This window comes from Panthera leo, chromosome B3 (assembly GCF_018350215.1).
Source record: "Panthera leo isolate Ple1 chromosome B3, P.leo_Ple1_pat1.1, whole genome shotgun sequence".
NCBI lineage: Eukaryota > Metazoa > Chordata > Mammalia > Carnivora > Felidae > Panthera > Panthera leo.
In genome coordinates, this window is record NC_056684.1 from 314,121 (window position 1) to 342,110 (window position 27,990).

General features: G+C 52.0%; 1 protein-coding gene across 2 annotated transcripts; it reads left to right on the forward strand.

Annotated features, from left to right (window-relative positions):
• The first annotated feature begins 8,224 nt into the window (after window positions 1-8,224).
• Window positions 8,225-26,191, forward strand: WDR61 (WD repeat domain 61). Of its 2 annotated transcripts, XM_042940760.1 has the most exons (11): window positions 8,225-8,299; window positions 11,057-11,107; window positions 11,834-11,861; window positions 13,354-13,459; window positions 13,839-14,011; window positions 20,485-20,633; window positions 20,820-20,913; window positions 21,999-22,092; window positions 23,381-23,473; window positions 24,178-24,256; window positions 25,960-26,191. In XM_042940760.1, the coding sequence occupies exons 2-11, from the start codon at window positions 11,096-11,098 to the stop codon at window positions 26,047-26,049; spliced, it is 918 nt and encodes a 305-aa protein (XP_042796694.1). In that variant the 5' UTR covers window positions 8,225-8,299; window positions 11,057-11,095; the 3' UTR covers window positions 26,050-26,191. The 2 variants fall into 2 exon arrangements, with proteins under 2 accessions (XP_042796694.1, XP_042796695.1); XM_042940761.1 differs by lacking the exons at window positions 13,354-13,459; window positions 13,839-14,011.
• Window positions 26,192-27,990: the final 1,799 nt, after the last annotated feature.

Sequence of the window (27,990 nt, forward strand, 5' to 3'; positions counted from 1 at the left end):
CTAGGTTATGGAGCCCCGGTCCCTTGTTGGGCACGGTCCCTACAGCCCAGGAGCCGCACTGGCTCATCACTGGACACGTCTAACCCTAGCGCTGCACCCCCTTCCTCCTTCCCTGTGGAACGGCTTTGTCTCTCTACTCCAGGACCTGCAGGAAAGGTGCAAAGGAACCTTCTGAGCCCCAGAGGGCCCCCGTGCTGCACAGGGATTAGCAGACAGTGCTGAAGGGAGATGAGCCTGGTTGTAGGGACTGCCTGCAGGCCAGAGATGCAGGGCCGCACCCAGATGCCGGGCCCTGAATGCACGCTGGGAAGGGGGTGACTTTGCCTGGGTCTTAGGATTCTGCCAGCAAAGTCCCCAGGATCTGTTTGCTGGGGGCTCGGCAGCGGGGGCATCGGGACTGGAAGGGAAGGGTGGGGGAGGGCCTGGGAGGCAGCACTGTGGTAGGGGGTGCACTCTGCCCCTGCATCCCGCTGCTCGGCCTTGGCTTGTGCGTCCCCTGGGAGGGGGCTCACCCCACTGAAGCAGCCCCTGTCCTGCAGAACAGTCCTGACTGTGAGACAGACCCCCCCCCCCCATACGTCCAGACACCTGTGACCCATCCCCAAGTCAGAGCCCACATCCAGCCCTCGGGCCAGCACTGCTCATCACCTCCCCGACCCCAGCCCTGACTCCCCCCCAACTCCCTCGCTCAAAGATGCTGTCACCCTTGAGCTGCTCCGTGGACACAGCCTCCTCACCCTTGTCCTCTGGAGGTCTTCGTTGGGCAGGTCCCGCCTCATGACTGAGTGCTCGGGGTACATAGCTCCCCCTTGACCTGCCCTCCCTGATTCTCCAGTTGGAGGGCCTGGGTGAGTTTCTTTCCACCTACACCTGTGTCTGGAGAAGAACCCAGTTCTGCTGGCACAGGACACCCCCACTAGCAACCAGCCCCTAACACTCACACGATGAGTGTTCACGGGCACCCCCGCTCACCGAGCACTGCCTCCCCATAGACCCCCCAACTCCCGGCAGGCACCCTGGCCCCAGACCTTCCAGCACCCGGTCCCCAGGGCTGAGCAGGGCCTAGCACTGTGGGACCTTCTGTAGAGCCTGATGATGGGTGTCTCAGGACTGTCCCTCAGGGACAAAAGCCACTTCCCATGGCTCCCATCCTCCCTTGTCCAGCCCCCCCCCCCCAACAGGCCCTAATCTGCCACCCTTGGGGGTGAGTGTGCAGTGGCTCCCCAGGAGGGAAGACAGAGGCAGAGATTTGGGGTGGGGGGGCTGTCACTGGGCCAAGCTGGTTGAAGCCCTGGCTGAATGGGACCCTGGGGAGGGGCTCCACTCAGTGGGGAAGCTGCCAACAGACCGACCTGTCACCTGTCACCTGTCACCTGTAACCACGCAGGAAGTTCGCCATGTGCTTTAACTCTTCTGCTCTCTTCCCTCTCTTGTCTCTGTCTCTGTCTCTGTCTCTGTCTCTCCTGGTTCAGGGGCAAGTGAGGAGGAAAGCAGACCCTAGCTCAGTCACCAGCATGCAGTTCAGGCTCTCGTCCAGCACGTGGCCTGGACCTCGGCGACCCCACTGATTTCGGGGTGTGGGAGGGCTGGGTTTCAGGCAGCCAGGCTGTCCCCATGGTCCTTCATGAGTGCATCCGGTACAGGACTCCCGGCGCCTCTGGCTTGGAGCTAGCACCTGCTTGGGCTGCAAGGACCTCCCAGACCCGCAGGGAAGGGTGTGCGGCATCCCCTGGAAAGCGCAAGGCAGTGAGTGCTCCTCTTGGAGCCCCGGGTTTTCCCCACAGCCCAGCCCGCTGTCAGCCCCCTGACTCCCCCAACCTGATGAAGAGCCTGTATCCCCCAGCTCCTTCACAGTCCGTGACACCCTCCCAGCTGTCCCTAGAGGACACCCCTCCCGGCAGAGCCTCCAAGTGGGACACCACAGGGCGCATTCACCCCAAACACTGGGGCGGGGGGGCGGGGAAGGGCGACAGCCCTGGAGTGCTTCAGAGCTGGGGGCTCTGGACCGGCACGCAGCCAGTCCTCGTGTCCTCACTCCAACATGTGGACGTGTGCTCAGTGACACCAGGGCAGGAACTGGAAACCACCCACCACAGGAATCCACATCTGCTGTAAACCGGCTTTGACTCTCCCCCCTCTCCACCCCAGACCCTGTTATTAAACACTTACCAGCACGAAGCAAGAGCTCTGCTCCTCCTCCCTCTGCTCTTGGAGGCTGCTGGAGGCAGGGCTCTGTCCTGGTCCTTGTCCTCGGGTCAGGGAGGCAGGCTGCATGTGTCCTCAGGGGCCTGGGTTCTGGTCCCCACTCGGCCACGGCTTTATTGGGTGCTCTGGATTCACCCTGCGCTTTCTCGGGGCCAACGTCTCTCTTCCACAAAATGGGGACAAAATTTCTAGACTTCTGACTAGAAGACTGAGCCCTGCTGAGGAGGGTCTGGAGCCCTGGCTCCTTGGGGGCAGGGATTCCACGGGACCCTTTGTGAGCCCCAGCCCGGCTCCACACGGAACGAGTGGCGGACACTGAGGCAGGAGGTGACAGCCAAACCGTGGCCAGCAGCGGAGGAATCAAGTCAAGGAACCACCGGGGAACCACCGTGAATAGTTAAGTGCAGGAAAGCCAGACGCCCAGGCCGTGCCACAGGCCACCGACCTTTGGCCAGGTGTGCGGAGGGGATGGGAGGGCCTCAGCCGCCCCCCACCCCGACCCAACTCTTGGGGGATCTCCCTGCCCGCACTTGCTGGGCTCACAGTTGGCAGTCCCACAGCTGGGTCTCCGGGGGCCCAACAGATGTGGGGTCCGCACGCTCCGCACCCCGGGCTTTGTGGGAACTGCCGTGGCTTTCCTTCTCTGTCCTCTCACTCGGTGGAGAGCAGTGGCTCTCGCCGGCTGGCCTGCATCACAGTCACCCTGCAGGGCTGGTTGAAACACCCCACGTCTGGGGTGGAGCCCGAGAAGTTTTCTGTCTGAACAAGTTTCCAGGTGATGCTGGGAACCAGAAGTCATGGTATTTTGACCCCCACCCCCACCCCGTTTGTTAGGGGGCGTACAAACGTGAGGCCATGTTTGTGTTCTGAGGAATGTTAGCCCTGAGAGGCCCCTGCTTGGGGTCCCATAATGACTCAGAGTAGCAACTGCTGCCTCCGGGGTCTGGAGGAGCGGAGGAGGGCAGGGACGCCAAGTGGCCGTGGGTGGACAGCGACTGCCACCCTCTGGTCAGCAGCAGCAGCAGCAGCAGCAGCAGCAGCAGCAGCAGCAGGAAAGCCTTGGGTTGCTGGCTCAGCCACCTGGGCCCGCATCCCCCAGACTGGGGCCTGCCCAAGAACTTGGCTGCAGGTAGGAAGCCAGTCCCAGGGGGTCTCCTGGCTCAGCCTCCAGGGACCAGCTGGAGAAGGAGCGACCGGGGCCCCTGTGAGTTTGGATATGAACCCAGACTCCTGCCATTGGCGCCATAATAGTCCTGCTCCTCCCCGGTCATGCCCCCCCTTCCTGTGACCTCCTGTTCCCCTCTTTCACCTCTCCAAACACTGTGGGGTTGGGAGTGAACCAGGAATGAGCCATCCCCAGTGGCCTGGGTTTCAGCCTCACTGTGCTGGCCGCATGACCCTGGGCCGAGGTCCATCTCCTCCTCTGCCCATCCCTGTAGGGATTAATCCCTGTGGTTTCAGGCTTAGGGTTAATCATCACAAGTACTCTGCACAGTATTGCTTCTCAGCACTGGGCTCACTCAGTCCATATCACTGCCACTATAGCTCTCCGAATGTTTAAAACCAAAACAAAATTTTGGAGGTGCTGGGGTCTCCAAAGTAGGATTCGTATACCCCAATGGTCAGCAAGACCGTCCACCGTGGTCGGGAAGAAAATACTAGACCTTCAGATAACTTTTACTTTTATCTCATCCTTTTAAAATCCTATTTTTGTATTTGTTTTATAACACACATGAGTATATTAACAGAATAGTACCTACACATCATTCATAAATGATATACACATATCAGGGCGCATGGTAAAGAATTTTTAATGATAGGTACATGGGGCTAAGTACTTTAAAGGAGAGAGAGTCTCCATAACTTTCTAGAAGTTTCCTTGTGAGGAAATGCCCAGAGTAGGTCATTTCCAGGTAATGCCCCGGAGTCTCCCTGGTTATTAGCTTCCGATGCAAATACCTGTAGGTGTTCAGGGAGCCAGTGAAAGAGGGGAACCCTGGGCTTTCAGGGCCTTCCCCAAAGGTAGGCTGTGTGTTTAGTAAGAAAAAAAAGAACAGACATTTATTTCCCCACATCGGCCCTAAAGGAAGGTACTATGTGACATTATCCCCATTTTAGGGATGAGGAAATGAGGCCCAGAGAGGTTAGGCTGCAGAGTGCAGCAGCCAGGACTGAACCCAGGAGCCCTGGCACTGGAGCCCAGGTTTTTTAACCCCTATGCACCCACCCTGAAAACCAGAAGGGCCTGGTGCCTGTCCGTGGGGGCAAGGAGGACAGAAGGAAGCACAGGCCCATCCAAGAGTGGGAGTCCTCAGGCAGAGTGAGGAAGGAGGAGCCCCAGAGAGATCCTGCAGCCCGGGGAGGGGAGGGCAGGAGATCAGCTGTGGGCCAGGGGGAGCCTGGGACGAACATTAGAAAGGGAGGTGGGGTTCCTGACATCAGACTTTGCCAGATAGGGCTCTGGGGAGGACCACAGAGAGCCCATCTGGAGTCCCTGAGAGCCCCAGGAGGGGCAGACACACAGCCCATGGAGCCCCTCTCCCTCTGCCTGTTCGAAGCAGAAAGTAGGACCTTCACCTGTGCCGCACTCTACACCCACTGATGCACTTGTTTTCTAGGAAGTCAACTAAGGCTTTTTGGAACTCAACAGAGACAGCTCTTCCTCCTAATGAGGTGGTGGGCTTCCTGTCTTTGGAGGTATGCAAGCAAAAGCTGGATGATCCTGTGATGGTGTTGTGCAGAGGGAGATAGATGTGGGATAGATCTGTAAGTCTCTTCCTTCCCCTTCCGAAATGCTCAGACGTGTGGCTCTGAGTGGAGAGGAGAGGTATAGAGCCTAAGTCCTGGGACACTGTGGCCTTGTATCATTCTTCCTGCCTCAGCCTCTCTCTGGGTCCAGGGCTGGGTAGGGAGGCAGGCAGCCACTCTCTGGGGACGGCTGTATTCCAGCCGCAGCCCTACGGGACTGGCCTCCCAACCTTGGCCTCCGTATGATCTGCAGAGCTTTTCCAGGTAGGCCATACACCTGAGTTATTTCCCAAGTAGCTTGGAGTTTTCGCTTGATTTTATGCTGAAATCCCTTCATCCCCTCCAGACTGCAAGACCACAACTTGTAATAGGTATTTAAATGGTATGCAGTCACACTGGCAATTCTCTCCAGATTTGCTCTGCAACGGGCATCAGGGGATCTGTGAAAATTGGTGGAAAATAATTACATCTTTATTTTCCTTAACCTCTAACTAGAATTTAATACTTCCTTTAATTATGAATGTAAAAGCAATAAACCCCAGCAGTATTAGCAGTACCAGTGACTTTGTCACCAATATAAATCACAGATGTTTTCCTATCACGTTGTAGCTGTTGTAGACAATTTGAAATATTACTTATGTTCATTGCTACTTTGAAATTACAGAAGTTCTCAGACCTGCTGCATTAATAAAGCAGCACCTACATTACTATTTCACAATTGTTTTTAAATTTTTTAAATTTTTATTTATTTTTGAGGGAGATAGAGAGAGACAGTGCGAGTAGGGGAGGGGCAGAGAGAGAGAGGGAGACACAGAATCCGAAGCAGGCTCCAGGCTCCGAGCTGTCAGCACAGAACCCGATGCGGGGCCCGAACCCATGGACTGCGAGATCGTGACCTGAGCCGAAGTTGGACGCTCAACCGACTGAGCCACCCAGGCGCCCCTACAAATTTTTGATAACTTTTTTTTATATAATTGGTTTCTTTTGTAAACCAATGCATTTCACTTAAAAAATTTTTTTTATTAATGTTTATTTTTGAGAGAGAGACAGAGCGCAAGTAGGGGAGGGACAGAGACAGAGAGGGAGACACAAAATCTGAAGCAGGCTCCAGGCTCTGAGCTGTCAGCACAGAGCCTGACATGGGGCTCGAACCCACGAACCATGAGATCATGACCTGAGCCGAAGTCGGATGCTCAACCGACCGAGCCACTCAGGCGTCCCTTATGCACTTAAATACATCGTAGTAAGACAGGATTCTTGGACTTCATGAGATGCCAAAGGTATCCCTGGTGCCATAAAGGCCAGTTATCCCTGTCTGACCATCCCAATGCTAAGGCCATGCCAATGACCCATGGAGGTGCTCTGGGGTCACAGGGGTGAAAGCTGGTACACAATATATCTTTTTTAAATGAATGATTTGGAATTCCAACACAATTATAGAATTATAGAGCTGGAAGGTCTTTAGAAAGCCTTTACTGCAATCGTTTTCAAACTTCTTAGCACAACTCATAGCAAGAAACATTTTCCTTTGCATTTCCTTTGCATATTTCCTTTCCATTATCTGAATATATGAAACACGTTTTGGTTCTTTTTTACATGACGTAACTTTACTATGCATGATGCACTCTTATATCTTCTATGTTATTTCTTTTTAATCTATTCTATTTCATTTTTAGAAGATGATTAATTGAATTTTTATTTAGAACAACTATAATGCCTGACAAAATTTGAGTTGATACCCAATTTACTTCAATTGGAACTGAAGACTGGCAGATTTGGAAGCAAGCAAATAGATGAGTGAAAGCCTTAGGAATCCGACAACAGATAAAATTAAGACGCACAAAAGTGATCAGTGTACTTTTAGGATAATCTTGAAGTGGGGGATTTATAGTCAATGCACAGAAAAAGAAGAAATATCCACCTAAGCCCAAATCATACAGATTAAAGTTCACTTACTTATTAGTTAGAGGCACTTTTGATAGCCACAATTTTACCATTCTTAAAGTGGAAGTCTTCAAAGATACTTCTTTATATTTAAAAGCTAAAAGTCAAAGTAAAGGTGATCCCATTATCCTGGTTTGGGAGTGGTCACATAATAATCAGTCTATTTTCAAAAACCAGAGAAACCCACAAATTTTGCCGACAAAAACAAACACGCAGATTGGCCAAAACTAAGGCAACTGGTTGTCCAGAAGGCCAGAGGATTATTCATTTCACTGCTAACCACCAGTGCTTTGGGGGACTGATGTTAAGTCCCCTCTGCACTTTCAGAGCCTGGGTCCCAGCCATTGCAGGGCCAGTTTCTGTGTATTTGGCTTCGTGGGATGTGTCTGAACAGGGTCCACTCAGCATTTGGTCGAGGTCATGGGAATTGCCTCCAATTCAAAGACACACTCCGCTGGCCTGAAGATGTAATTTGTACATTCTCTCTTAGCCTTAGGGGCAAATGTCCTGTGATCAAACATATCCAGAATGGTTACAGGAATAGCTTGGTTTTTAAGAGGCACCGAATAAGAATTTTAACAATCCAGGATGTCTGGAAGCCTGCTGGCTTTGACCCAAGCTTTCCAAACCAGTGACATGCAGGGGATCCACTGGGGCTGGATGGTTTCCATGGCGGAGGTGTCACTGAAGGAATTACTGAGGATCAGACAATGGGCCCTGGGAGACTTGTGTGTCTATTAAGCAATTTCAGGGCAACACAGCCTCCTCCAAAAGTCCCCAAAGATGAACTTCATGCCATTGTAAGAATAAACAGTTGTGCAGTCTAACAGTTTTCTGAAATCAATCATAGAATTGCAGTCCTGATAAACTAGATCCTGTGAAGCTCTAACTTCCAGGGAGACTTCAGGCGCATGCATTCACTGTGACCGCACTTCACTATCATCACCTACTAGACTCTTTTTTGGTTACAACCCCAGTTTTAATCTGGAGAGACTGCATCTGTCTCAGGGCTGGGCTTTCAGGGGCCGCCCCCAGACACACATCGCTTTCGCACCTTCCTCCATCCGGAGGGGGCACTTCTGTGGGACCGGCGACCCCCGCCTCTTCTCCATCGGAATGGGGGGGAGGGACTCCAGCCTCCACCTGGGTAGGGGGGCTCCCGCGGGAGTCCAACCCTGAGAAACGGAAGCCCACCGCCCCCACCCGCAGGTGGCAGAAACCTTCAGGGGCGGGGCCGGGAGCGTGAAGCCGCGTCGGTAGGCGGTGCCGCGTCGCGCGCCTGCGCCCTGGGGAGGGGGCGGGGCGACATGCTGCCACGCCCCCCTAAGCTCATCGGTGCGCGACGCCGTCGCTCCGAGCTCGCGTCACAAGTGCGGCGGGCAGCGCAGCCGGTGGGGCGGCGGTGAGTTGACGTGCTCGCCGGTTGGGGATGGCAGTGGCGGGGGCCGCGGGCCGGAGGAGCGAGGGGGGGCCGGAGGCAGCCTCCGATCTGGTTTGCTCCGGGGTACTCCAGGCCGCGGGGCCCGAAGGTGGCTTCTGTGACTGTTTGCGTCCTGGCTGCCTCTCGGCGTGCGGGGCCCGAGAGGAGGGCCGTAGGTGGCCTCGTCTTGCATCCTGAGACTGTTCTGTGCAGCCTCGAGGTTAGGGCTGGTTTCTCGGGAGAAGTCTCTGTGACCGTAAACGGAAGTTTTCCGGGCCTTGGGCCACGCTGTCCTCTTGGGGAGCGGATAGGTGCGAGCACAGGCTGGGTCCCTGGGTTCTCGTCCCTTCGCGTGCCACCTAGCTTCGTGGGTTACGAACCTGCCTGTACAAGCTGCACAAATTGGCAGGCAGACTGTACAAACTGCACGTGCAGTGTGCTTTGGAAACAGCAACGAATTCCGCCTGGGAAATGGGGGGGAAGTTCCCTAAACAGAGGAGGTGGCAAAAGAGGTTCTGGGGGCCTCTCCGCTCTCAAATGACCTGTTAGGAGAGCATGAAGGAGGAGGTGATGTAGCTTGTGTCCCCCGTTTGCCCTCAGAACAATCTTCCGAGGCTTCCTTAAGCTCTGCAAGGTTACCAGGAAGGCGCATGTGGGACCACGAATACCTACTCACTGGGGTGCGAGGGTTCAGCGGGCCAGTCCCCGGGTGGAACCTGAAGCAGGGCCTGACTCATGGCCAGCCCTCAAATGTCACTCCTCCACAGAAGCTCCCCTTTGTCCTGGGGCAGGAGGGGGGCTCCTTGGAAGTTGGCGTCCTGCAGGTGTTCCTAATCCTTCTTGTTCCCCTGTTGCCAAGCATGAGATCCGGGTGGGAAGGGAGGAGGGCAGGCCTGGGCTTCATGGGGCAGCAGCCCTGGCTTGAGCTCCGTATCGTCATTCCTACCCTGGGCAGGACCCCGTTCTTGGGCCGCGGATGAGTGAAGCACTACCAACCTGATTGAGATCTTCATAGACAAGGGTTATTTAGAAGTTGTTTGTTTTTCCTCTCATCCTTGGAAAACCTTCACGGTGGCCTTTTGGGATTTGCACATTTAAAGCGAGTAACCTGAATGCCTTAGTTGTGTGGTTTCTGCTGTCCCTGGGTAGAATTGAGGGGGGCCTGAAAGTGGATAAGAAAAGCCACATTTTTATGTTCTCTAATCTCTAACTGAAATTTAGCCTTTCCTCCAGTTATGAATGTAGGCAGCAAACCACAGTATTAACAGGGTGACTTTGTCACCAATAGAAATCACAGATGTTTCCATATTTTACGATATGTTCGTCACATATCCCCTGGATATGTTCATCACATATCCCCTGGACGTAAGTTCGTCACGACTTCAGAATTGTACTAGTTATTAGACTTGATGCTAAGTCATGCTCTGTGTTAATAGTCACGTATGGTATGCTATCAACAATTTAATATTTGTATTTTGATAACATTTTATTTCGGTTGATCCATGCTTGTTATTCCAGATTCTGTACCTGCAAATTTGCCTACACACTGAAATTATTTGTGGCCCCAAAGTCAGTACTTGCAGTGCTTTCGTGGTCTGTCACAGACAAGTGCACGGTGGCAAAAAGTTTGGGTCGCCTGACACATTCTCAGCTACAGCTGACTGAGGCGACACTGCCTTCTTGTCTCAGCCCTCCTGTGTTAACAAGGGTTCTCGTTTCCAGGCTGTTTAGTGTCATGGCTTTTGCATTTTTATGCTTTTTGCCGGTGACATCACTGTTTAAAATGGCCCCTGAGCACTGTGCTAAAGTGGCATGTTCGTGTTCTCAGCGCAAGAAGGCCGCGAGGTGCCTTACGGAGAAAACGCGTGTGTTGGATACGTTTCATTTGGGCTTGAGTGATGCTGCCGTCGGCAGTGAGTTGAAAACTGAGGAATTAGCAATACGTATCACGTAAGCGGCCTTTAACCAGAATCACACATAGCACGAGTTATGTGTTGGTCGGTTGACAAAAATGTTACAGGCGGCTTGCAGGGCCCTTGCCCATTTCTCCTGGGAGCAGTGGGGTCAGTCTTCGCTAATTGGGTGTCATGTACAACATGACAGCCTTGAATACCAAGAATTGACAGTGCTCGGTTTCCTTTCTAGTCCCGTGTATTTAAAAAGTCCCGAGAAGGGGTTTATAGGTTTTGCAGGGCTGCCGGAGGGGTCTGTGGCACACACACGTAATAACAAGGACAATTATGGCCTGAGAAATTCAATTTGTTCTTAAAGTAAGTTTGTGTTAGCTGAGCCAAGTCCTTGAAGACTCTGCTGCCTTTTGGGAGACGCGTGTCTGCAGCTGCTGACCTCATTCATGTGCTCGTGACCCCTTCAGAGGCTGTAACAGCTTTGTTCCCACATATTTGCTTGTTGAGTTTTGAATAAATAATATTTAAAAATAAAAGGGCCTGTGGTTTTGTCTCCCTGAAGAGCAACAAGGGAGGGAGGCTGGTCCCTGTCTATAGTCAGACTTGGGGAGAGGAACACCCGGCATGGGGTGGGTGTTACTGGGGTCCCTGGGCTCCAGGGGAGCTCACACCACCCGGCAGGGCTGGTGAAGGGGCCCCTGGGGCCAATCCATAGAAAAGGTCAGGGCAGCGCTGTGGCAGAGGGTTGCCTTTTTTTCTTGATAAGGGCAACCTCGTGTATCCCCCTCTGTCCTGATGACACCCCCTTACTGAAGCCCTGATGTTTCCGCAGAACTGTCTGGCCGTTAGCCCTTCATCCTTGGTCGAGGAGATGAGCAACCAGGTAAGGCCTATGGTGGGGAGTAGAATCAGCTGGTCTCTGGCGGGTTGGGGCCCAGAATGTTGTCTGGGTGTGTGGTCAGGAAACTAGCCTCTGATTCCTGCTCTGCTCCTGAAGTGCGTGACCCAAAATGCACTAAGCCTGTACCTTAGTTTACGGACACGTTGAAAGAATTTGTACTCAGCGGGTGCCCGGCTGGCGCAGTGCGTAGAGCATGTGACTCTTGATCTCACGGTTGTGAGTTCAAGCTGCACGCTGGGCATAGAGTTTACTTAATAAAAAAATGAAAATTAAAAGAATTGGTACTTAAAAACCAGAAAGAAAAAAGTATTGGAAAGGGACAGCAGTCACAGGTTAAGCGGGCTGTGTGGTTTTATACAACTGCAGAAGTTAGGCTGGAAACTGGACCCAGAGCCTCCTGGTGACCAGAGCAGGGAATGCACGGAATTTATCAGTGTCCTAGGGGTGGGGGGAGGAGAGACCCCAGCTTCTGTAAGAGCTGATTTTTTCTGGTGTAGTCGACTGTGCAAGTCTTACATGAGCAGGAATCAGGGAGCCTGCAGGATGGTCAGGGTGGGGGCAGGGGACGTAGCTCACACGGGGAACCACATCTACCGGGGGGGGGGGGGGGGATGGCCGGTGACTTGGGCGCCGGGGCGTTTTAGGGGAGGGAACGGGATACATCTGAAGTCTGACCGTTGGTCTAACGTGGCGTCTGTTCTTTTTCAGTACAGTATTCTCTTCAAACAGGAGCAAGGTAAGGGGCCTGCCTGTTCAGGCACACTCACCTGTGAGAACTGTGTCGTCCCCGAGTCTCTGGGCTGACCAGACGCGCAGTCCCCAGACGTGCTCTCTGCAGGAGAACTGGCAGAAGCAGCTGAAAACAAATACACTTAGAAACAAACTGCAGCAAAAGCCCCCAGACAACTAACTGAAAAGAAAAGACAAAGCAGGGGTCACATGATAGACTGAGGGAAACTTTCCCGCCTGAGGAAGGTGCAGCTCTGAGCCTCCCAGCTCCCAGGGTGAAAGAGGAAACATTTGAGCCTCAGGACTCGCCTTGGGAGTCTTTACTGTGGTTCTTCCATTTCAGACAAGCGCGGGGACTTGCGCAGAGGCTTTGACCCTAATGAGAGTGGGGGGGGCTGGGGGGGGCTGGAGGCCAGAGTCCAGTCCGGGAGTGCAGCTTGCCAGGGATATTGGGCTCTGGGCACCTGTGAAGCACACCTGGACGGGTCAGGTGGCGCCTGGAGGAGTTTGCGGGAACGCCTAATAAAAGCCCTTCCGCTCTAAGTAGGGACGTTTCGGGAGCCTGAAGTGTAAGCCCAAAGCAGTCTTCCAAGTTAACTCGGGTGAATAACCAGCTAATGAGGCATGCCAGTCGGCTGCCTGGTGTGCAGCTCCTGCCGTCCGGGCAGCAGGCTGGCTTCGGGTGGGCGAGTCGTTGGAGCCACGGGGCCGTACGTGAGTCACAGCTGTTCGGCGCCCTTACGTTCACGTCTTGGGAAGGTGGTCCTTGACCACTGCTCCCGGGACGAATAAAGGCTCGGTCTGCAGACTTGACAGGCAGGCCCCCTGGCTGTGCAGCTGGCGGACTTCACATTCAAGCTGCGCTTGAGTTGGTAGTTTGGGTTGGAGTCCCAGTTTCACTCCTTGCCTTTTGACTTTGGGTGACTTACTTGGCTTCTCTCAGCCTCCGATTCCTTGTCTGTAAAATGAGCAGCTGCTTGATGGGGCTATTGTGATTGAGGTAATACTTATAAAAAGATTAATGTGGTAACTGACTCGTTAAGCATAATAGACATTTGATGGCAAGAGGCAACTCAGGTATGGAGGTATTTATTTCCGGACCTGTACTGTTTGCAGTTGAACTGCCTGTTGGTTTCTAAAGATCTCTAAGAGATAAGGCTTAATCAAGTGTAGGTCTTTGGTTGGGGGTGAAAGTTTCCCACCGGTTTCACTAGTTTTAACCGAGTGATAGCCGCTCCGGGCTGATGCACGCGGGCTGCGCCGGATCGTTCCAGTGCTCCCTCCCGCCAGGTGAACCTGTGATTAGGGGTAAGCGGCTTCTTCAGAACCTCGGCTGCTCATGTGTGCCTTTGCGGTTCTGATGGGAGCTGGTGGGAGGGCACTTTGCCTGTGGGGGCAGGTGGATGGACCTCAGAATCGTTGGAGCGGTATTTCCGCTTCAGTTCAGAACAGTTTAGAAGTTGCATGAAGCCTTTGAAACGAACTGCTTTCCATTCTAGCCCATGATGATGCCATTTGGTCAGTCGCCTGGGGGACAAACAAGAAAGAAAACTCTGAGACAGTGGTCACGGGATCCCTGGATGACCTGGTGAAGGTCTGGAAATGGTGAGCGCTCTTTCCCCTGACAGCCTTGGAAAGTGAGGTTTAGGGTTTTGCTTCTGGACTCCCCCAAGTTGCAATCAGGAGAGTATTAATTGTTTTCTGAGCTACAAAGCGGTAGCAGTTGGTGGTATAAAAAGGCAGCTGATTTTTTCCTCACTTGTTTTCCTCTTCTTCAACGTTAAGTCCCTATAGTTTAAAAAAAAAAAAAAAAAAGTCCCACAGTTAAAACTTGGCCGCATTTGGTGTCCGTGGCTCTTCAGGTCCCCTCTGATTCTGCCTGTCACAGACCGCTGGTAGCGCACAGTCACGGGGGCCAGAATTTCCGATGGCAGGTACAGCGTGTTGTGTGTGAAGAAACCCATTTCTCTGTCCCCCGCTGAAGGCGTGATGAGAGGCTGGACCTACAGTGGAGTCTGGAGGGCCATCAACTGGGTGTGGTGTCCGTGGACATCAGCCACACGCTGCCCATTGCTGCATCCAGTTCTCTCGATGCTCACATTCGTCTCTGGGACTTGGAAAACGGCAAACAGATAAAGTCCATAGATGCAGGACCTGGTAAGAGTTGTGCTTTTAGGGAAGATAATAGACATTCACACTTCCTTCTCAAAACCTCTAGGGATGGGTATGTTTTACAGTTCAGGATTTTTTAATTTGTCTTTTTTTTCTTAAGTTTACTTATTTATTTTGAGAGAGGGGGTGTGGGAGGAGCAGAGAGAGAGAGAGAGAGAGGATCACAAGCAGGGTCTGAGCTGTCAGCATAGACCCTGACGCAGGGCTTGAACTTACCGTGAGATCGTGACCTGAGCCGAAATCAAGAATTAACCGACTGAGCCACCCAGGTTCAGAATTTTTTGGCTTGGAGAGGATAATGCGGGTGTGTGGGCTGTGGGTTATGTGATACCTTTTGTGGAGTTGGAGGGAGCATTAATATCTTAGCAACGAAACATGAGTGTGTGTGTCTGCGCAGGTGAGATTTCACTGCCAAATAAATTTTGGTATTAACCCTGTTTCAAAAACAGTTGTTTAGAAGCTTTAGATTTGGGGGTGTGGACCTGTATCCGGACGGTCCAGGGGTTCTGTTTGCCGTGCTCTAATTTGACATGTGCCCTGCCTGATAGGAGTCTCTTGTCCACGGTAGTGTGTCCTCTCAGGTCTGTATCATGGCAGTCTCTCCTATGATCTGTATTTGAGGGACAGGAAACTTCTGGAATAACATTCATTTTATCTAAAGCATCGTAGGACAGCATAGTCTTGTCCATCAGCCTTGATTAATGATTTCGGTGGGCCGGGTCATGTGGCACAAGCAGCGCGACATCTCAGGATCCCTTGTCCCCTCAACTTACAAATGTCTGTATGGCATTCGTGACCAGGGGCTGTTCGCCAGAATGGGTGATGGCCGCTAGAGAGCACAGGGAGCCACCTGCCTTGATCCCAGAGAAGACGCTTAGCCGTTTCCCTGGCACACCTCCCTCGGTTGGAGCCCCGGGGAGGTTTGCCCCCTACTGGCTGTGCTCAGTAACCACGACCGGCTTTATATTGGAAAGAATAGTAGTCCCAGGGTTTGTAAGGAGGCTAGCTTGTCTGGAAACTGCGTGTATTTTCCCTCAGAAGCAAGGCTCCCCGGTCTGTGAGGCTCACCCCTGGAGCTTTTTAAAGGATATGCGTGCCCAGACCCTAGTTTGTTTCCACTGAAGCACAGTTATCAGGGTGTGTGGGCTGGATATGCATTTGGAAAAGGCTACGTATGGGGGACACTGTGATCGCCCCAGGTGGTTGTCTTGCCCCTGTCCTTATCTGCCGACGTCACTCACGGAGGACTTGGGGTCCCAGACTGGCCCCCAAATCTACAAAGACTGTTACAGAGCCAGGGAGAGGAGAAAGAGGCAGATCTCTTGCTGCCTTTTCACCTTGGGCACCCAGGCCTTCCCCAGACCTAGGACGCTGAGGTCACCGCATGGCTGTCGTGGTCACGGGCACGCTGCAGTTGAAGAGACGAGTGCTGGATTGGTTCCAGGGAAGAGGGTGGGTCTGCACGCAGCCGGCCTTCCCTGACCAGCAGTGCCGTCAACAGCCGGGCGCCTCGTCCGTGTGTGAGGCACGTACCCGTTGGAAGGTTACTGTTAGGAAAGAAACAGGGTGCAGAGACTCGTCAAGGGGCTGGATTTCTCTTGGTTCAGGAATCTACACAGAACCGGACCCGGCCACCAAATGGCAGTTCCTTGGGTGACAGAGGAGCAGCTGAGTCGTCCGGACAATGAATAGGGGGACGTGGCCCCGAAGCTGTACCTGTCTGGGAAATATGCCTGGGGGATGTGGACTGACCACCACGGAAAAGGAAAGAAAGAAAATCACTGATCCTGAGGAAGGAAGTGAGGCTGAAGACACAGACGCTGCCCCCAGCACACTGGCGCTTGGGAAGACGAGTGGGAGCAGCCAGGGCCTCGCCCCCCCACGGCAGGACAGCCCGGACGGCAGGGGGCTGCCCTCCCATTGGGGAGGTGGGGCTTACGAGAGTAAATGTCTGTTATGCAGATATAAATCTTAGGGTGCAGGAATAAGGAATAAGAATTCCTTCAGTTGTGAGCATAAGGATGTTTCGTACTAAAAATTCCATATTGTAAACCAGTTAATAGGGAATTGTAAAAATAATTCAGAAATGTTATTCTATTAAACTGCAAGGAATAAAAATCAGATTCTCTAAAAACTGTTATTCCAGTAAACAGCTAATTATAATAGGAACAAGAAAGCATAATCTTATTATAGAGTAAATGCTAGTCATTTACAGATTAAAAAGTAGCTGTTGATTACAAAAGCTTTTTCAGATCTTGATTGAGCATTTTTTTAAAAAAATTTTTTTAATGTTTATTTTTGAGTGAGAAAGAGAGAGAGCGTGAGTGGGTGGGTGGGGCAGAGAGAGAGGGAGACACAGAATCTGAAGCAGGTTCCAGGCTCTGAGCTGTCAGCACACAGCCTGACACGGGGCCGAAGCCACAGACCGTGAGACCGTGACCTGAGCCGAAGTCGGACTCTTAACTGACTGAGCCACCCAGGTGCCCTGAAGTTAATTTCCTTTTTAAAACATTTCGTAAGAAAACCGATAGAGCTAAATTATTGATCACTCCTTTGAATGTGTTAAAATTTGCAAGGGATTTCTGTCTTAAAACCCCTTGGAAGACACTGTTGACCCATCTGTGCTGGGACCCCTGTCTGCCAGGAGTCCAGCTCAGCAGCCTGTCCTCCGTCCCGTGGGCTGGGAAGGGCCTGCCCTCTCGAGCCCAGCCCAGGCGTGAGGAGAGCGACTTGGGAGGGAATCTGTCTGTGCTTTTAACAAGCTGTGTCCTGTCAGGGGAGGGTGGCCAGACTTAGGGCACGTTCCTATACAAGAGTGCACGTGGGCCAGGGGACAGACAGGAGCCGGGCAACTAGATGACTCCCTGGCCTCCAGGCCCAGACCCCGAGGCCCCTGGAGCTCTGGGATGGCCTCGGAAGAGGTTCCCAGAGAGCCTAGAAAGGAAATGCTGAAATGCCACCAATGGTGTGTCCCCAGAGAGAGATGTGAAGCAAGTTGTTCACCCCGACTGCGCGTGAGTCTGCAGACCCTTGGGTCCGGCGGGAGGAGCACCGTGACGCGTCACATTTGAACGGAGCTCTTGAAATTAACTCCGTTGTATGGTGTGACTGAAAAAACAGGCGATCTTTAAAAAACGCAGTGTATCTTTCCAGTCCTTATTCCTTGTTAATTTTGGCAAACGCTTTGTCCTATCATGGCACAACAGAAGAGTGTTTATGGCAGTACGTGTTCATTTATTCGCAGCTTTCTTGAGGCAAGCTTTCACTGCTGTGATTGCAGCATCAGGTTAACCCACGGTGAGTGTGCGGTTCACCGAGTTTTTGTAAATCTCTGGGGCCGTGCAGCCGGCTCTGCAGTTCAGTTTTAAAACACTCGCGCGCCTCAGAACGTCCCCTCAGGTCCACGTGCAGTCCGCGTGTGCCTCAGCCTCAGGCAGCCTCAGACCCACTGTGTCTGCAGTTTTGCCTTTGGAGAACTTCCATGTAGGTGGCAGGGGGGAGGGTGTTGTCTTCTACACCGTCTTTCTGTGGCGTAAGGTTTTCAGGGCTCATTCGTGGTGTAGCGTGTGCCGGCAGCTCCTTTTTGTTTCTGGACAGTGTTCCCTTACCACGTTGCAGAATATTTTGTTCTCCCACCCAGCACTTGATGGACATTTGGATTCTCTCCAGGTTTTTACCGTTATGGGCGGTGCTGTGAACACCACTGCCCAAGTCTGTGTGGACACGTGTTTTCATTTCTCTCGGGTGGATATCCAGGACTGCAACTGCCAGATGTTGTGGTACTTGTTTGCATTTAAGAAATTGTCAAACTGGGGGCACCTTAGTGGCTCAGTCGGTTAAGCGGCCGACTTCAGTTCAGGTCGTAATCTCACGGCTCGTGAGTTCGAGCCCCGCGTCGGGCTCTGTGCTGACAGCTCAGAGCCTGGAGCCTGCTTCAAATTCTGTGTCTCCGTCTCTCTCTGCCCCTTCCCTGCTTGTGCTCTCTCGCTCTCAAAAATAAACATTTTTAAAAAATAAAAATAATTGTCAGACTGTTAAGAGAACGATCCCATTTACAACTGCACTAAAAACAATAAGATACCTGTGAGTAAACCCACCCAAAAAGGTGAAAGGCCTGTACTTTGAAAACTATAAAACACTGATGAAAGAAATTGAAGAGGAAGCAAAGAAATGGGTTTCATTCCATGCTCATTGACTGAGAGAACAAACATTGTTAAGATGTCTATGCTACCCAAAGCAGTCTACACATTTAATGCACTCTCTATCAAAATACCACCAGCATTCTTCACAGAGCTAGAACAAACAATCCTAAAATGTGTGTGGTACCACAGAAGACCCCAAATAGCCAAAGTAATCTTGAAAAAGCAAAACAAAGCTGGAGGCATCACGATTCCAGATTTCAAGCTATACTACAAAGCTGTAATCACCAAGACAGTATGATTCTGGCATAAAAATAGGCACATAGATCAGTAGAACACAATAGAAAACCCAGAAATGGACACAACTGTATGGTCAACTAATCTTCAACAAAGCAGGAGAGAATGTCCAATGGGAAACAATCTCTTCCACAAACGGTGTTGGGAAAATTGGGCCACTCTCTTACGCCGTACACAAGAATAAATTGAAAATGGACTAAAGACCTAAATGTGAGGCCTGAAACCATAGTAATCCTAGAGGAGAATACAGGCAGTAACGTCTTTGCCATTGGCTGCAGCAGCTTCCTTCTAGATACGTCTCCTGAGGCAAGGGGAACAAAAGCAAAAATAGACTACTGGGACTTTCTCAAGATAAAGCTTCTGCACAGTGAAGGAAACAACAAAACTAAAAGGCAGCCACCGGAATGGGAGAACAAATTTGCAAATGACATATCAGATAAAGGGTTAGTATCCAAAATATATAAAGAACTTATACAAGCCAACACTCCCCAAAAATAATCCAGTTTAAAAATGAGCAGAAGACATGGGGGCGCCTGGGTGGCTCAGTCGGTTGAGCATCCAACTTCAGCTCAGGTCATGATCTCACGGCTTGTGAGTTCGTTCGAGCCCCGTGTCAGGCTCTGTACTGACAGCTCAGAGCCTGGAGCCTGTCTTCAGATTCTGTGTCTTTCTCTCTTGTCTCTGCCCCTCCCTCGCTCACACTGTGTCTCTCTCTGTCTCTCAGAAATAAATAAAGGTTTTTAAAAAATTTAAAAATAAAAATGAGCAGAAGACATGAACAGACACTTTTCCAAAGAAGACATCCGGATGCCAACAGACACATGAAAGATCCTCAGTGTCACTCGTCATCGGGCAAACGCAAACCAGAACCATGATAGATACTACCGCACACCTGTCAGAACGGCTAAAATCAACATAAGTAACGAGTGTTGGCGAGGATACGGAGAAAGGGGAACCTCTTGCATTGGTGGGGATGCTGGTGCAGCCACTGTGGAGGAGAGTGTGGCGGTTCCTCAGAAAGTTAAAAATAGAACTATCCTGTGATCCAGCAATTGCACTACTAAGTGTTTACCTGAAGGATACAAAGCACTGACTCAAAGGCATAGATGTACCCATATGTTTACAGCAGTATTATGTACAAGAGCCAAGATCTGGAAGCAGCCCCAGTGTCCACTGACTGGTGGATAGATACAGATGATGTGATATGTATACAGTGGAATATTAGTCATAAGAATGAGATCTTGCCATTTGCAATGACATGGATGGACCTAGGAAGAGTATCATGTTCAGTGAAATGAGTCAGAGGAGGATAAATACCATGTGATCTCACTTGTATGTGGAATTTAAGAAACAAATGAGCAGATGGGGGGGGGGTGGGGAACAGACAAGCCAAGAAACAGACTCTTAACTATAGAGAACACACTGCTGGTCACCAGAGGGGAGGGAGGTGGAGGGTGGGTTAAATAGGTGATGGGATGAAGGGGTGCGCTTATGATGAGCCCCCAGTGATTAAAATTAAAAACAAAAACTTGAAATGTTTTTCAGAGTGGTCACACCAGTGTATCAGGATTTGGGTTTCTCGATATCCTTGTTGACACTTGTCCGTCCTGTTTTTATTAAAATTTAAGTAGATCTGTACTAAGTTGGTAAAGAATTAACACCTTTACACATAGGTTTTTGAATCAGGACATGATTTCTAATCTTTTAAAAATGTATCTTTTGGTAAAACTTTAAAAGTTTTTAAAATTGGGGCGCCTGGGTGGCTCAGTCGCTTGAGCGTCCGACTTCGGCTCAGGTCATGATCTCACGGTTTGTGAGTTCGAGCCCCGCATCGGGCTCTGTGCTGACAGCTCAGAGCCTGGAGCCCGTTTCAGATTCTGTGTGTCCCCCTCTCTCTGCCCCTCCCCTGCTCATGCTCTGTCTCTCTCTGTCTCAGAAATAAAAACATTTAAAAAAAAGTTTTTAAAATTAAGGTCACATCTTTTCTCATTGTGTTTTTTTTTTTTCTTTCTTTCTGTTCAGTGGATGCCTGGACTTTGGCCTTTTCCCCTGATTCCCAGTATCTGGCCACAGGAACTCATGTGGGAAAAGTGAACATTTTTGGTGTGGAAAGTGGGAAAAAGGAATATTCTTTGGACACCAGAGGAAAGTTCATTCTTAGTATTGCATATGTAAGGAAACCTTGCTCTCTTCTCGGTCTCCCACTGTTTGCAGTCTGTGCCTCCGGCCTGTGGCCGTGCTGGGGGCAGGCAGCTGTCTGGCGGGCGTGGGGTGTGGCGAGCAGGGGATTTGCCGACGTTTGCTGGCCATGGCCTAACAACACGGAGTCTCAGGTGCTCTCCGCGTGTTCTCCGCAGAGTCCTGATGGGAAGTACCTGGCCAGTGGAGCCATAGACGGAATCATCAATATTTTCGATATTGCAACTGGAAAACTCCTGCACACGCTGGAAGGTATGGCTCATTTTCTTTTGTGCAAACGGGGTTATCCGACCACAGAGGAAGAATTGTTCTTTTATTAAAATGCTACTAAATGACAAACGAGCTTTATACTATCTCAGTTGGAAGTCCGAGGTGCCTCCAAGTCTTCGTGTGCGGTCGGAGTTGTACCCCTGTTGAGCGCTTGTTTTGGTCAACAGGCTTACTCACTTTTTGTGTTAGTATATCTCAGCTGTATGAGAATTTCGTTTCTGTCTTGTTTGGTTCTACAGAAAGTCGTGATTAAAAACCAGTTTTGTCAGGAATCTGACGGTGGGTGAAAGCGCCCTGCCTGCCCTCTGCTCTGCTGGCCTCAGGGTGTGGGTGCGAGCCCTGTCAAGCATGGTGGATGGGACAGAGGCTTCTAGCCTGTGCTGTGTTACATCTTTATTTATTTTGAGAGAGAGAGAATCCAAAACCGGTTCCATGCTGTCGGCACAGAGCCCGACACGGGGCTCAAACCCACCAACTGTGAAATCGTGACCTGAGCTGAAACCAGGAGTCGGACGCTGAACGCGCCTCTGCCCTGTGCTCTTTTGTACTAGTTTGAATTCTGAATTCTCTCCTATGCCTCCTCACCCACGCACTACTTACCTGCCAGAAGAAATTTAAAGTCACAGAGCCCCAAAAGAGGCAGGATGGCTGAGAAAAGGCAAGAAGGACCCCATCCTGGCAGGCACATGCATACGTTACCTCCTCAGTTTATTGTTTACAACACAGGATTTGGTAGGGAAACCGCGTCCTGTTTGTTCATACAGATCAGAAGCAATGTGTGCTTCCTTATTTGTCCATATTTGTAGTAGAGGAGTTTTTCCCAAGCCATGTGTGCTGAGGTCCAGCTGGTGAGGAAGGGAACTGAGGAGAGGTGGCTCCAGGAGGATGGGGCCTGGATTGCATGGATGTTTCCAGAACATTAGGAGGAGGGGTGCATCCAGTCATTCCCCTCCCTCTCTGACGAAAAGCACCTGGGCAGTGCGGCTCAGATACTTGTGGTCGTTAAAAGGGACGCTGTCAGTGGGGAGCCCGTGGGGGGAGACTAACGGGGCCTTTGCGAATTTCAGGCCATGCTATGCCCATCCGCTCCTTGACCTTCTCCCCGGATTCTCAGCTGCTCGTCACTGCCTCAGATGACGGCTACATCAAGATCTATGATGTGTAAGTTGCCACGGAGACTCGGGCTTCTCGCCCAGTACCGGTGTCCGTCTTGTCTCCCACTGCTTGGAGGAGTCCTGTCGAGTATGCAGCCCTTCTCCCGGGTCCCTTGGGGGCTTGTGTGCAGAGCCTCAGGCCTTCCTCCCCCATCACACCCCGGTCCTTGAACTGGGAATGTCCGGGAGGGAGATGTGCACCATCTGCCTGCCAGGGTGGGGTCTTTCTTGCCTTTTCTCGGCTGTCCTGCCTCTTGTGGGGCTCTCTGACTTTAAATTTCTTCTGGCAGGTGAGTAATGTGCGGGTGAGGAGGCATAAGAGAGAGTGATCGCTCTCTTCAGGTCGTGGCCGTCTGTCACCGTCAGCTTGTGCAAGGCCCCTTTCTCCTGGGCTTTTCCCCATCCTGTTCCCCCCACAAGTCTCCCCTGAGAGGTGTTTGTGTGCTTGACACTTTGACTCAGTACTGAGACCTGTGTGCCTCTGGTTCACGGCTTCCGAATGTGGCGTCCTGATCCCCTGGAGGCACACGTCACACTTCTCCGTGCCCCAGCGATGAATGGGTGCTAAGATTGCTGCCATCTGTCTGTTCCACAACCCTGACCGTCTGTGTGCGAGCCCACACCTGGGCCTGTGAGGGTTTTTCGGGAGCTGCTGGGCAGTAGGAGTACTTCTAGCAGCTTTTGGAAGACAAAAAATGGTCAGCAAGGCTGATCTTGGGGCTGTGGCTTCTGACGAGCTGACTGGGGGTGTTAGGACGCGGGGCGTGCCTCTGTCCAGGGTGCTGGCTTGTTAGACTCGGGGGGCACCTCTATCCAGTGTGCTGGCTTGTTAGATTCAGGGGGCGCCTCTATCCAGTGTGCTGGCTTGTTAGGACTCGGGGCTGGCGCTTTCAGTGTGGCGTCTGCTTGGGATTCTCTCTCTCTCTTTCTCTCTGCTCCTCCTCTGCTTGCCCATGGCTTTTCTGTCAAAAACAAACTTTACAAGAGAATGGCGTATGCAGGCCACGTCTGTTGTGGAGTGGATGTGGACACCTCCCTCGGATATGGTGGAAACGGTGCGGTCGGGGTCAGAGCCTGCTGCTGTCCGAGGCGGCCTGCCTGCCCCTGGCGGCCCTCAGGTCCTGTCTCCGGAGTCATCTTGCTGAGCTGCTAGAATGTGGTTCCTTTATTTTGAGCTTTTAAGCTCTCAGCTTCAATAGTACTCTTTGCTGTCGGGGGAAATTCACACATTTTGTGCTAATGCCGCCATACAGACTTGTTCCCTCTCCATTTTGATTGAAACTTCCCCGTTTCAGACAACACGCCAACTTGGCTGGAACACTGAGTGGCCACGCGTCGTGGGTGCTGAATGTCGCCTTTTGTCCTGACGACACTCACTTTGTTTCCAGGTACTTTCGATTCTTGGCACTTCCTTAAATGCTGGGAAGATGTAGATGGTCTTTTAGGAATCACCTTAAAATTTGAAGATGGTCTCACCCTTTTTTGTAGACGGGTTTCCTCACTGGTTTTGGGTTTTGTTTGAAGCTGTGAAGGCAGTTGTCCTTGGCGGGATCGAAGGTGGACTGTTTTCAGTCTAGGCTTCCGCACGTAGTTACTTTAGGAGTGGATGCCTGTATTCCCATCGTAACTTAAAATACGTAGGTCTGTTTGCAGAATGTTGTGCTTTGAGAGCCCAGTGTTATTCCAGCCCGGGACGGCCAGGACAGGTGAAAGATTTGAGACAGACAGTTTAATAACAGTGCTCAGAGGCTACGGAAGCCTCTTCCTGCAGGAGTGAGCCTCCATTTGGAGGCTGTGACAGGCCCCCTCAATCCGGAAACAGACACAGGTGTCTGAGACTCCTGCTGAGGGCACTTGCACGAGGGCGGGGCAGACGAGAACTTCAGGGAAATGGCTGCTCCGTGCGTGGGGGAAGCCACGGAGATGCCGGCACTGGGACCCCCACCCCCCACCCCCGGGGCCCAGGCTGGCCACTGAGTACAGGTAGGCAGAGTGTAGGTGACAGGAGGGTGGGATTTCCGGTCACATTGCTTCCGACTTTAAAACCGGGATGAAAACTGTTCTGATACTAATGTTCCCTTTTTTAAAACAGTTCATCTGACAAAAGTGTGAAAGTTTGGGACGTTGGAACGAGGACTTGCGTTCACACCTTCTTTGATCACCAGGATCAGGTATGGCCCAGTTCCTTCGTGTCCGCTGGCGTTGCCTGAGCACTGCACCTGCCCCCCCCTTTCCCCGACCTGCTGCCGGGGCCTTGGGGCTCCCTGCTCAGTGTGTAGCCAGCCAGCATCCTGTGTGCTGTCTGGGCTGCGGGTGCTGCGGATATGCTGGCAGCCTAGCGAGCCGAGAGGCGTGAGAACGTGGCGGTAGCCACACAGCCGTCCGGGGGCCCGCCGGGAGCGCTGTTCCAGGTGTGGCCTGCCGTGCAGCTCGGGAAGGGCCTTCCCCACAAGTCGGCACTTGTTTTGGGAGCTGCCCACAGAAGTGATGAAGCGATGTGATCTTTTTCTTTTCTTGTTCTTTCCTTCTTTTTTTTTTTTTTTTTTTAAACATACTCAAAGCCACGATTTCTTATGGGTTGTTTGGCTTTATCGATATAACTTTTGCATCAGTGTTTAAATGAGGAAAAGGGGGCTCTCTTTTCCTGGGGGCCTTGTTGTCTCTGCCAGTGTGGAGGTGAGTGGAGGCTCCGGTGGAAGGCAGAGGCCCACTCAGTAGGTCTGGCGTGGGGCCTGGGGCTCTGCATTCTACCCGGCTCCCCATGAGGCCAGTGCTGCCGGCCCCAGCCATTTAGACTAGCAAGTCTTGGGAAACTGGTTAGTGTAAAAAATAAAATGCCCAAGGCAGTAAAAAAGTTGACTTTCAATACATAGTAGTTTTATGATGATGCTTTCTTTTTTTAAATTTTATATTTGTTTAAATAATCTGTATATAGGCCCAACATTGAGGCTTGAACTCACAACCCCAATATCAAGAGTTACAGGCTCCACCAGCTGAGCCAGCCAGGCGCCCCGTGTCCCCTTTGGAATGCAGCTTAAAGTTAACATAATTGTTCATGCTTTTTTCCGTTTGATCTTAAATCAGTGCTAACAGAGTTGAGGGAATTCAGTCTTGATACTTCACTTCTGGATTTAAACATTCTGCCGTGGGAGTAAACCCCCCTGGCTGGCCGCGTTTCCCCGTGCGAGAGGCTGAGTGGGGTGGTCTCGGAGGTGGTGTTTGGGTGGCAGTGAGGCCATCAGCCCACCCGGTGGCAACGCTGAGATCGCGGCTGGACCCCCCCCCCCCCCCCCCCCCGCCCCACTTGGGGTCAGAGGGACAGGCTGACCTGAGGGAACTCCAGCCGCGTGTTTTGTCGGGAAGGCAGTGTGACTGTGCACTTGAACACGCAGCGAGTAAAATCAGTGCCCCGTGACGTCTAGTTTTCCAGCTTGAGGCCTCTAGTCACAGGGGAGAATCGTTGGCTGGGGGGCGGGGGGCACAGCGTTAGGTGAGGTGCCCCTGAGGTCATGCCCTGGGAATGGTCCTGGGGCCTTTTTCTTTCAAACGCAAGCCCATGCCCGTCCCCTGTGGGTTCCATCTTCACGACATTAGGTCCTTCCTCGGGTTCTGAATCTTGAAAGGTTTGTAGGTACACAGATTTGTGTTTAGAAATGAGATATGACGAGTATGGGAGGTGAGGGAATGATGATGACAGGAGCAATGCCAGATAATCCTGTTAAAGAAAACGCCCCATTCTTGCTGGTTCAGAATACACGGAACACCGTCCTTTGGGTGTTTTTCTAGATTTGGTACGATGAGAATAGAGGAGGATGTTTGTTCATAAAGAATAAAGACATGACAACTTTGTTTTTTCTTTTTATTGGATTTACAGGTCTGGGGAGTAAAATACAATGGAAATGGCTCAAAAATTGTGTCTGTCGGTGACGACCAGGAAATTCACATCTATGATTGCCCAGTGTGAACACCAGTCTCCCAGACTAATGCTGCAAAGAGAATGTATACATTGATCGTGACATTCCTTACCTTCCTAGCTTAACAAAATAGAGCATTTATTGTAGCAGAAACTTAAATTTTGTAGATACAATATAAATCTTTTCATGTTTTATTGGAAATGCTGTTCATACTTTAACAGTGTTCGTGACCCAGACACCGGTGTTCTTGAACATACTTCTTCTGTGCACCCTGCGGCCGGCAGGAGAGCGGGGGGAAGTCGGCATCGTGCGAAAGCAGGTAACTGCCCCAGAGATGAAGGGACCCAGGCACTTAATGAACTTGCAGTTTAGAGGCACAGGCTCCCTCCTCCAGGGTGCCGAGTCACACAGAAGCGGTTTGATAAAACTGATGGGTTTCAGAACGGGGTCCTGAAGGGTTAGGATATTTGGCCGGGTGAGAATGTTCAGAGTCCTACCTTCCTGGGCATCTACTTGGTGTTTTGAAAACGTCCGCTGCTGCACTGTGCACTGTATTAACTTTAGAGAGGCTGCCTTGACAGCGTCTGTGGGCTCCAGCCCTGCCTCGGTTTCCCCGGAGGACCAGCACTAAGGTTCTCTCGGCAGCCACTTGAACTTGGTTGGCATGGAAATGGCTAGCACTCTGAAGCTTGCTGCTGTTTATTAAGAACCTCGTGTGCCTGTAAGTCCGGTCGTGGCTTCTTCCCAAACCCCCATCACCTCCCTCTCCTGCCTCTCGACGTTGGTCGCCCTCCTGTAACCACAGAGCCCTTGACGTTTCCTCTGCCTGTAGCGCCCCCGCCCCCCACACCCACAGGGGGCGCTTTTATGGCTGCCCCCTCCTTTCCACAGCCGTCGCCCATAGCTGACGCTTGCCCTTCTCACTCCAATCACAAGCTCCAGGACAGTGGAGGCCGACCCATCAGATCTCCATGTGAGGCTCTTAACACCCCTCGTTTGAGCTCGAGATCATTTAAAAAACCAGAAGCATCTCTCATACCAGCTCAGTTTTAATTGTAAAGTGACAAGTGTACAGGTGGAGTACGTTTTAAGCAACACCTTCCAGATCCCACTGACGCGCCAAGGAAGGGGCTGGACGTAGTTGTGCCCCATCAACAGCAGTTCTCGACGGCAGGGGGAGTCACAGCACAGAAACAACACCCTGGAACCGTGGTCCATTTGTGAATGGATTTCCACACAGGCTGAGTTGGAAAAGGAGGCTTTAGGTCTGTCCTGACCAGTGGTCAAAGCAGGCCTGGGGTGAGGGGGGCTCGCTCTCTCCTTATTTTGAGCAAGTTATGCCCAACACCCCCGCCGCCCCCCCCCCCCGCCCCCCCGCCCCCCAGCCAGCAATGCCTGGTCCCCCCAGCCGCTCGCCCTGACTGCCGCAGGCCTCCTGTGCCCTTCGACCCTGCTGGGGGCGGCCCCGGGTCTGCGGCGAACTCCGCTTCTGCCGAACCAAGGAGGGTGGAACATACGAGCGGCCTCAGCTTTAGCCCGCCCAGCGGCTTAGGGAGCAGTTTCTCCTGACCGCCATGGAAGGACTGGGCCAGGAACAGCTAGAGCCTGAGGCAACCCTAAACATGAGCTGCGGTCGGCCTGCTGGGAGTGAAGCAATAGCTGTTGTCCCTCGGAGCAGGCCAGCATTTACAGCGGTGGCCCATGCCGCAGGCACGGCAGAGCCCGTCCACGCGCTTCTCGCCAAAGCAGCATCACGGGAGCAGGAAGCCCTCCGCCACGCAGCCGACAAAAGAGCAGGGAGCCGGGTCTGGGAAGAGGCGACCGGGCCGTGGCGCCCAGGCCGGCCCACCAGGCTTCCCCCACCGCTGCTGCCGGAGGATGTGGGGCCCTCGGGAGGGCTTCCTTCTCTTTACAGAAAGCACTTTGGTGGGAGCATAGCAAAGACGGTCAACAAAAAATCATTAAAACCACAGAGAACAAGGTGTGGGGTC